The sequence below is a fragment of the Myotis davidii genome, unplaced genomic scaffold, assembly GCF_000327345.1.
Source record: "Myotis davidii unplaced genomic scaffold, ASM32734v1 scaffold1491, whole genome shotgun sequence".
In the NCBI taxonomy this organism is placed as follows: Eukaryota; Metazoa; Chordata; class Mammalia; order Chiroptera; family Vespertilionidae; genus Myotis; species Myotis davidii.
The window spans coordinates 511,497-522,388 of NW_006282604.1; the positions used below are offsets into that span (position 1 = coordinate 511,497).

At 37.7% G+C, this 10,892-nt stretch overlaps 1 protein-coding gene across 1 annotated transcript in view; it reads left to right on the top strand.

Moving 5' to 3' along the window:
• Window positions 1-10,892, top strand: part of ATM (ATM serine/threonine kinase) — a 158,448-nt gene that overhangs the window by 69,197 nt on the left and 78,359 nt on the right. The window contains exons 34-35 of the mRNA XM_006753148.2: window positions 7,975-8,070; window positions 10,051-10,222. Of these exons, the coding sequence (XP_006753211.1) occupies window positions 7,975-8,070; window positions 10,051-10,222 (268 nt within the window). The remainder of the gene's footprint in view (window positions 1-7,974; window positions 8,071-10,050; window positions 10,223-10,892) is intronic.

The following is a 10,892-nucleotide window of genomic DNA, read 5'->3' on the forward strand; positions in this document are numbered from 1 at the left end:
GGTCCACTGGCTCCTGGATATCTAAGGAGGTGCTAATCTAGGCTTTGCCTGAGGCTACCCAGCAGGAGCCAGCTGTGAAGCAATGCAAGTTGCCCTGGGGCCTTTGGCCAGCTGCAGTTTGTTAGGTAATTATCAGATTGCAAAGGGCCAGGCCTTTCATATGCAAAAGCCTCCGTGCAGGGCTTGGGCAGGGCGGGGTCCCAGGGTATCAACAGGGTGGAGCGAGCAGTTATGGCTGTCCTCAGTGGCCCCGCTTCTCAGTGCCCCGGCAGTCGCTGCAAGCACCTGCAAGAGAAAGCTGCCTTCGAGTTCCGACCGATGCCAGGCAGTCCAGTTTCTCCCATATGAGTCTGGGTCCCTAGAGACTTGCCTGGAACTGGAGCTCAGAGCTTGAGACTCCCTCCCGATTGAAAAAGACAACTGAGTCCTCAGCCGCCAGCCCTCTCTGCATGCGCCTCTATACCTCTGTATTTTACTTCCGCACTGCACCTCCTCTGAGTCTCAGTGTGCTTTTCTCTTTCCTTCTAGTTGTAGAATTTCCACTCAGCCAGCCCCCCTGTGGTTCTGGATGATGTCCGTTCCGTCATTTAGTTGTATTTTGAAGTGGTTGTGCAAGGCAGCAATCTCTGGTGTTTACCTATGCTGCCATCTTGGTTTTCTCGATCTATAAACTCTTGCTGTTGGTTTAATTGCCGTGGACTTAGATTCTCATCATTTAGTTCAGACTTTCATCATTTCTCATGTAACTATAAAAGACTTCCTAATGGTCTTCTGACCTTGAACTACTCCCACTTTATCCATCCTCTACACCTCTGCCAGAATGATTTCTCTAAACCCAAACATGATCATGTTATTTCATTGTTTAAAAATGGTTAACTCGTCCTAGCTGGTTTTGCTCAGTGGATAGAGTGTCGGCCTGTGGACTGAATGTTCCCGGGTTCAATTCCAGTCAAGGGTACATGCCCGGGTTGTGGGCTCGATCCCCAGTGGGGGCATGCAGGAGGCAGCCGATCAATTATTCTCTCAACATTGATGTTTCCATCTCTCTCTCCCTATCCCTTCCTCTCTGAGATCAATACAAAATATATATTTCTTTAAAAGAAACGGTTAACTTCCTGCTGCCTAAAAGAGACATGAATTTTTTAGAGCCAGACATACAAGGTCCGTCTGCCTACTACTCCAATTTCTTTTTTTTTGTCTAAAACTTCTACACTAATAAAAGACACAGATGCTAATTGACCATACCTTTGCTAAGCCCAAGCCACGCCCACCAGCCAATCAGAGTGACTGTATGCAAATTAACCCAATCAAGATGCCAGCTAGCAGCCACGGAGCTGGAGCGAGCAGGAGGCTTGCTTGCCCTGGCGATGGAGGAAGCCAAGCTTCCCACCTGCTCTGGCCGGCTGTGGCCTACACAAAAGGCAACAAAGTTTCAATTATAGAAGCTAAATAAATCCCAGATACCTGCTTCCAGCCACCCTCCACTGGGAGCTTGGGTGGCTGGGGGCTGTGGCCAGCCTGCAAACAGCCATCAGTCCCTCACCCAGGCTGGCCACAACCTCCTGGGGTGAGGGTCCCCGCTGGGGGGCTTTGCCAGACTGAAACAGAAGTGGTGGAGCCTGTCCCGCCCCCTCACCAGCACTAAGGATGTCTGACTGCCCAGCTGGGCCTGCTTCTGCTTGCAAGTGGACATCCCTGGAGGGCTCCCGGGCTGCCAGAGGGATTTCTGACTGCCAGCTTAGGCCCAATCTCCCGGGGAGCAGGCCTAAGCCAGCAGATGGTCATTCCCTGAGGGGTCCCAGGCTGTGAGAGGGCACAGGCCGGGCTGAGGGACCCTCCTGAGTGCAGAAATTTTTGTGCACTGGGCCTCTAGTACTTAAATAAAAGAAATTTGTCTCATTTTAAACATCATTTAAGTATGATGTTTACACACACACACACACACACACACACACACACATACACATATATATGTTTGTATATACACATATCTATATATGTTTCTAGCTTTGTTTTCCTTAAGAAACGTTTTATATTAATTTAATTTGAGTTTGGGTTATTATACTATTGTACTTGGGGGAATCTTTTTCTACTTATTTTTTAAAAATTTATCTTAATTGTTGAAAGTATTACAGATGTCCCCCTTTTTTCCCTCTCATTGATCCCTTCCTCCCCACTCCTGTACTCTCCCCCACTATTGTCTTTGTCCATGGGTTATGCATATAGGCATATATGTTCTTTGGTTAATCTCTTCCTGCCCCCACTTTCTTCCCTCTGAGAATCCTTAATCTGTTGCATGCTTTCATGTCTCTGGTTCTATTTTGTTTATTAGTTTATTTTGTACATTAGATCCATATATAAGTGAGATCATGTGATATTTATCTTTTTCTGATTGGCTTATTTCACCTAGCATAATACTCTCCAGGTCCCTTCATGTTGTCTCAAAGGGTAAAAGGTTCTTCTTTTTTATAGCTGCATAGTATTCCATTTTGTGAATGCACCACAGCTTTTTTATCCATTCAACTATGGATGGGCACTTGGGTGTTTCCAGATCTTATTGTAAGTAACACTTCTGTGAACATAGGGTGCATATATTCTTTCTGATTGGTGTTTCAGGCTTTTTAGGATATATTCGTAGAAGTGGGCAGTTCCATATTTTAATTTTTTGAGGACACTCCACACTGTTTTCCATAGTGGCTGCACCAGTCTGCCTTCCTACCATCAGTTTACTAGGGTTCTTCTCTACATCTTCGCCAGCACTTGTCATTTGATGATTTGTTGATGGTAGCCATTCTGACAGGTGTGAGGAGGTATGTCATTGTCATTTTAATTTGCACCTCCCTGATGATTAGTGACTGAGCATTTTTTCATATATTTTTTGGCCATTCGTATCCCCTCTTTGGAGAAGTCAAGCTCCAAAGAATTGAATTCAAGTAAAGAATTCAAGCTCTACTTACTTGATTTTCATCTTCCTGTGCTCATTAATTTCGTATTTCTGTTGTATTCTTTTTATCCTAAGTACTTTTTAAAACTAATTTTGATAGCCACCTGAATTCTGAGATTCTAGTGTATTTGTTTTTATATCTACCTATATATAAGATATGAACACCTCTGTCTCTTATTATCATTTATTTGGGTATTTTATTGGTCTAATATGTCTTTTTTTAAAAAACATATTTTTATTGATTTCAGAGAGGAAGGGGCAGGGAGAGGGAGATAGAAACATCAATGATGAGAGAGAATCTTTGATCGGCTGCCACCTGCACACCCTCTACTAGGGATCAAGCCCACAACCCAGGCATGTGTCCTTGACCAGAATCGAACCCGGGGCCTTTCAGTCCGAAGGCCGACGCTCCATCCACTGAACCAAATCAGCCAGGGCTTTTTTTTTTTTAAAATATACTTTATTGGTTTTTTTTACAGAGAGGAAGGGAGAGAGATAGAGAGTTAGAAACATTGATGAGAGAGAAACATCGATCAGCTGCCTCCTGCACACTCCCCACTGGGGATGTGCCCGCAACCCAGCTACATGCCCTTGACCAGAATCGAACCTGGGACCCTTCAGTCCACAGGCTGATGCTCTATCCACTGAGCCAAACTGGTTTCGGCCGCCTAACATGTCTTGTCCAAAACAGCCACTACCTCTTTGTATCTACTTAAATAGGAATGAATAAAAACTTAATAAAATTTAAAATACAGTTTTTTCATCATACTTGCACATGTCAAGTTCTCAGTATTAACATGTAGCTAAGTGGCTATCATTGGATAGTGCAGATTATAGAATATTTCCCTCATTGTCTAAAGTTCTATTTGATAGTTCTGGTATAGACTGAATGCCAGCAGTTAAAATCCAAGCATATCTCCCAGGGTTTCTTCTAGCTCCTGATCATGTTGAATGATTTTTGTGTTTGTGATTTTGCTATGGTATTAATTTTTCTGTACAACTTAAGAAATTTTTCTTTCTTTCTGCCAAATGTTGCTGGTCATTTTTGCATAGTTTTATTTCATAGGGAAATTCAAATACATTTACTTCATTTTATTTTTTATTGTTTTATTAAATTTATTGGTGTGACATTGGTTAATAAAGTTATATACGTTTCAAATGTATAATTCTATGATACATTATCTGTATACTGCATTGTGTGCCCATCACCCAAAGTCAAATTTGTTTCACCATATACTCAATCCCTCTACCCTTCACTAATCTCCACCCCCATTCCCTCTGGTAACTACCATATATTGTCTGTATCTATGAGTTTTGTTTGTTCATATAACCCATTGTATATATGCACCACATCTTTATCTAATCATTTATCGAGGGATACTTTGGTTGTTTCCATGTCTTGGTCACTGTGAAAGTGCTGAACATACGGGTGCATATATCTTTGCAACTAAATGTTTTAAAATTTTTCAGGTAGATACCCAAAAGAGGGTTGAAGGGTCATGTGGTAAAGCTATTCTTAATATTTTGAGGAACCTCTATATAACTGTTCTCCAGAGTGCCTGTATCAGTTTACACTCCTACCAGCAATAAATGATGGTTCCTTTTTCTCCACAGCCTCTCCAACACTTATTACTTGTCTTGTTGATAATGGCCACTCTGACAGGTGTGGGGTGGTATTTCATTGCAGAAGTTGAGCATCTTTTCATAAATCTATTGGCCATGGTATGTTTTCTTGAAAGATGTGCCCGTTCAGGTCCTCTGCCCATTTTTAATTATATGTTTGTTTTTTGTTGTTGAGTGGTATGAGTTCTCTGTATATTTTGGATATTAACCCCTTGTCAGAGCTGTTATTTTCAAATATCTTTTCCCATTCTGTTGGTTGCCTTTTTGTCTTATTGATGGTTTCTTTTGCTGTACAGAATCTCTTTAGTTTGATATAATCCCATTAAAAAAATTTTTTTTCACTTCCCTTGCCTTTTGGGTCAAATGCTCCAAATCCTCTCTCTAAGACCAAAGTCCATAACTTTAGTATAAGGGGAGAAACAGTAGTTTAGTTTCATTCTTTTGCATGTGGCTTTCCAATTTTCCTAGCACCATTTATTGAAGAGGCTTCCTTTTCTCCATTGTGTGTTTTGGGCTTTTTTGTTGAAAATTATTTGACCATACACGTGTGGATTTATTTTGGGGCTCTCAATTCTATTCCATTGGTCTGTGTGTCTGTTTTTCTGTCAATAACATGCTGTTTTGAATATTGTTGCTTTGTAGTATAATTGGCAGTCAGGGAATGTGATATTCCAGCTTTGTTCTTTTTTCTCAGGATTGTGTTGGCTATTCAGAGTATTTTGTGGGTTCATACAAATCTGATGACTTTCTGTTCCGTTTCTTTAGAAAAAAAGACATTGGGATTTTGATGGGAATTGCATTAAATCTATATATTGCTTTGAGTAATAAGGCCGTTTTAACTATGTTGATTTTTCCAGCCCATGAACATGGAATATCTTTCTATGTTGTTGTGGCTTTTTCAATCTCTTTTAATAATGCTTTGTAATTTTTAGTATATAGGTCCTTCACACCCTTCAAGTTTATTCCTAGGTATTTTGCAATTGCACAAAGAATCTTTTTCCTTTCTTTTCCTGAAATGTCATTATTAGCATGTAAGAATGCAATGGAGTTTTGTACATTTATTTTGTATCTTTCAACTTTATTGGTTTATTATTTCTAATAGCTTTTTTGGTGCAATCGTTAGGGTTTTCCATATAAAGAACCATGTCATCTGGAAAAAGTGACAAATTTACTTTTACATTCCCAGTGTGGATGCCTTTTATTTATTTCTCTTGCCTGATTTTTCCGGCTAGGACTTCCAGTACTGTGTTGAATAAGAGTGATGAGAGTGGACATCCTTATCTTGTTCCTGATCTTAGAGGAAAAGCTTTCAGTTTTTCACCATTGAGTATGCTGTTAACTAAGGGTTTATTTTATAAGGCCTTTATTATGTTGAGGTACTTTCTCTCTGTACCCATTTAATTGTTTTAATTATAAATAAGTGTTGTGTCATGTCAGGTGCTTTTTCTGCATCTATTGATATGATCATATGGTTTTTATCTTTTATTTTGTTAATTTGGTATATCACATTGATTTATTTGCATATTCCTTGTGCCTCTGAAATGAACCCCACTTCATCATGATATATTATGTTTTTAATGTATCATTATATTTGATTTGCTAGGGTTTTGTTTATGATTTTTGGATCTGTATTCATCAGAGATTTTGGTCTGTATTTCTCTTTTTTGCGTGGGTTATCCTTGCAAGGTTTTGGTAGTAGGGTTATGTTGACCTCATAAAATGAGTTAGGATCAACCAAAGGACTTGTATGCATGCATATAAGCATAACCAATGGACATAAGACACTGGGGGATAGGGGAGTCTAGGGGACTGTCAAGGGCAGGGCGGGGGGAGGACACATATGTAATACTCTTTGTAATACTTTAAGACACATATGTAATACCCTTTGTAATACTTTAAGCAAGAAAAAAAATAAAAAAAATGAAAAATAAATAAAATGAGTTAGGAAGCTTCTTCAAATTTTTGGAAGAGTTTGAGAAGGATAGGGATCCAGTCTTCTTTGAATGTATGGTAGAATTCACTAATGAAGCCATCTGGTCTTGGGCTTTTGACGTTTTGGGAGTTGTTGTTTTTTTAAAATAATATTTTTTTTCATTGATTTCAGAGAGGGGAAGGGAGAAAAAGAGATAGAAACATCAATAATGAGGGAGAATCATTGATCGGCTGCCTCCTGCCTACCCCCTATTGGGGATTGAGCTCACAGCTGAGCATATGCCCTCATCAGGAATTGAACCTTGACCTCCTGGTTCATAGTAAAAAAAATGAAAAATAAATAAAATGAGTTAGGAAGCTTCTTCAAATTTTTGGAAGAGTTTGAGAAGGATTCTCGACCATGGTTTTGGGGAGGTTTTTGATGGTTGTTTCAATTTCCTCATTATTGATTGGTCTGTTTAGATTTTCCAGTTCTTCGTGATTCAGTCTAGGAAGGTTGGAATTTATACATTTCCTCTTGATTTTTGAATTAGGTGTCATATTCTTTCATAATGTTCTTGAATGATCCTTGTATATCCGTGGTATCTGTAGTAACTTCTCTTTTCTAATTTTATTTACTTATCTTTTCTCTATTGAGTATAGCCAGATGTTTGTCAATTTTTTTAATCTTTCAAAGAACCAGCTCTTTGCATAAATATTTTTGTATAGTCCTTTAGCTCTCTATTTTATTTAATTCTGCTCTAATTTTTATTATTTTCTTTCTTCTGCTTACTTTGGGCTGCTTTTCTTCCTCTTCTAGTTCTTTATATGCAGTGTTAGGTGTTTTCTTGTTTCTTGATATTGGCCTGTAATGATATAAACTTCCCTCTTTTTAAAATAAAAATATTTTATTGATTTTTTACAGAGAGGAAGGGAGAGAGATAGAGAGTTAGAAACATCGATGAGAGAGAAATATCGATCAGCTGCTTCCTGCACATCTCTTACTGGGGATGTGCCTGCAACCCAGGTACATGCCCTTGGCCGGAATCGAACCTGGGACCTTTCAGTCCACAGGCCGACGCTCTATCCACTGAGCCACACTAGTTTCGGCAACTTCCCTTTTATTACCACATTTGCAGTATCCCAAAATTTGATATGTCATATTGTCATTCTCATTTGTCTTTCTATATCTTTTTATCTCACATTTTATTTCTTCTTTGACCCAGTCGGTTTTTCAGTAGCATGTTTTTTAACCTCCACATATTTGTATTTTTTTCCACTTCCTTTTTGCAGTTGATTTCTAATTTCAGAGCATTGTGGTCAGAGAATAGTTTGGTTATCACTTAATATTTTTTGAAGTGCTCATGATTTAAAACCTTTTCAAAAAACTTTATAAAAGTTTTCTAGTCAGGAAGTTTAAATATATAAAATGTAATATCATAAAGAAAAGTGTTGTTTCCATTATAGTTTAATTTTTTTTCCAAAACTGCTTCTAGGTAACCCACAAGATGGCATAATGGTGAAGCTGGTTGTCAGCTTGTTACAGTTATCTAAGATGGCGTTAAATCACACTGGTGAAAGAGAAGTTTTAGGTAACTATTTGGCTGAATGACTGTGAGTTTTTTGCTTGAGTGGTCATCTTTATAATTTTCAAAATCAGTAAAAATTTATCATTTGAGGTTTTGGGAAAATGTAAGATGCTAGCTAAGTAATATTTCTATTTAGCTCAAGCGTCCCTAACCTGCCCTCCTTTCATATTTTCTTCCTTAGACATTCATTTACTTTTTACTTTATGCATAAAGTAAAAGTTAGTTATTTACACATTTATAACTGTGAATTTGAAAATGTTTTGTAAATACTTAGGAAAGTCAGATATACCTATTCGTAGTGAAGTTGAAGATAAATTGATGTATATTATAAATGACTGGTACTTAATATCTTTCTTATATAACTGAAATAAGAATGAGGATTTGGAGTGCTGGATTAAAGTCACTTATTAAAACCATATTCAAGTCCTTTACTATCGCCATTTGGAGGAAACCTGATGTAAGATAAATAGCCAACGTCATGTCTAGAGTGTAGCTGTTTAGGTTTGGTGCTTACAGGAGGGAAAAGTCACATTAAAACCAGCTGGAAGTCCTCATGACGGCATTGCTTTCAGTAAGAAATGGGAGGAACAATAGCTGTTTCATACATCTTACTATCTTTCAATGGAGTCTTTTTTACTTCTCATCGGGAGCCTATTATCTAGGTTACTTAACATTTTTTGATAAATTTTTAATTGAAATATATCTTACATCAGTAAATTGTACAGATCATAAGCATATCACTTGAAGAATTTTTACAAGCAGAACACACACCTGTGCATCTAGCACCCAGACTAAGAAACAAAACCTATCAGCATCCTAGAATTTTTCTTTAACCAAGGAATTTACCCCTTTGTCCATAGTAATACTGGCTCTGGGGATAAATCTCATTTACCGCAAGAAACGTAAGTGGCTTTCCTGTGTAGCATAAAGTCTTTGTACCCATGACTAACATCATACTTAATGTAAGAGATTGATGGTTTTCTCCCTCAAATCAGGAACGAGAAAGGTTGCCCACTTTTACCACTGCTATAGCCAGAGCAATTGGACAAGAAAAAGAGATAAAAATTATTCAAATTGGAAAGGAAGAAGTAAAATGATGTCTGTTCACAGATGACAGAATCATATATGTATATGATCCCAGAGAATCTATAAGAAAGCTACTATAATAGAGATAAATTTATCTCTATTCTAGGATAAAAGGGCAACAAAGTTCTAGGATACAAGGGCAACACACAAAATTTAGTAGTGTTTATGTACACCAGCAGTAAACGATCTAAAAAGGAAATTCTATTTCATTTATAATTTCATTTGTAATAGTGTCTAAGAGTTAAATACGTGCAGATAAACTTAGTCAAGGAGATGGAAAACTTGTACACACTCTCTTTGTTAGAAGCCAGTCACTAAGCACAGCCCAACATAAATTGGCTTCACCTTTTGAAAGGACTATCAGAGAATTTGTGAACATATTTTAATAAATTCCACCATGAATGGCAAGGAACATGAGGGAGTCCTCTGGCATGCTGAAAGTGTTCTATCTATATCTGGGTAGTAATAATACAGATGAGAAAAAATGAATTATGTGTGTGTGCATGCACGCATTTGTGTATGTGTGAGTTTTTGCTGAACTTAGTGTTTAAGGTTAGTGAACTTTATGTACTTAATATCAAAAAGTTTTTAAGTTTCAAAGTCTGCTGATATTCTCATGCAGTAGCTATGTTTAAACTTTCATCCTTAATATCTATATTTCTGTGACTAGTCTGTTTCTTGGATATGATTCTATAGGAAAAATTATTGCCCACATGGATGATATGCAAAGGAAGTGATACAATATTTTGTTGCTGCTTTAATTTATTCCAAATCTTTGAGAGAAACTGAACTCTTGAAGGATGACAGAGTAACATTATATTTTGGAACTCAGGAAATTTTTGTTGTATGTATGATCTCTTAGCTATAACTCTACTGAAATGTAATTTCTGTATGTAGAGGCTGTTGGGAGCTGCTTGGGAGAAGTTGGTCCTGTAGATTTTTCTACGATAGCTATACAACATAGTAAAGATACATCTTATATTAAGGCCCTTGAGTTATTTGAAGATAAAGAACTTCAGTGGACCCTCGTAATGCTGACCTACCTGAATAACACATTGGTAGAAGATTGGTGAGTACTTAATGATACTTTATTTCTGATAGCATTTACTTAATCTGATATTCAAAGAGAATGATACTGTCTCTTCACATAAATTAATAGTTCCAATAACTTTAAAGCTTTCTCTTTTAAGTTGCCATACTTTTCTTTTAATCTCAAGTATTTTAATGAAAATTGTTAGATTTTTATTAATGTATGAAATTACTGAAACTCTTTTATGTACCAAGCATTTGATATGGTGAACTAGACAATGTCCATGTGAAATTCTAGTAAGAGTAGACTAGACAAATAGATAATAAGAAAATTGCCAGGTGGTTCTACATAGAACATTAAGATAGGGGAATGCAAAATGAGATATTGGGATATTTGTCAAAATCAAAGGTGTCACTCTTCCCAGCTAGACTATGTATGTCCTTTTAAAATAAGTTGTAGAGCCCTGGCTAGCATGGCTTCATGGCTTAATGGTTGGAGTGTTGACCCGAGCGCTGAAGGCTCTCAGGTTTGATTCCCTATCAAGGGCACATACCTGGATTGCAGCTTCCCCCTCCTGGTTGGCTCTTTCACTTTGATGCTTTTCTCTCCCCTCTCCTTCTCTTCCCTCCTCCCTCCCTTCCACTCTCTATAAAAATCAATGGAAAGAATATCCTCAGGTGAGGATTAACAAACAACAAAAAAACACACA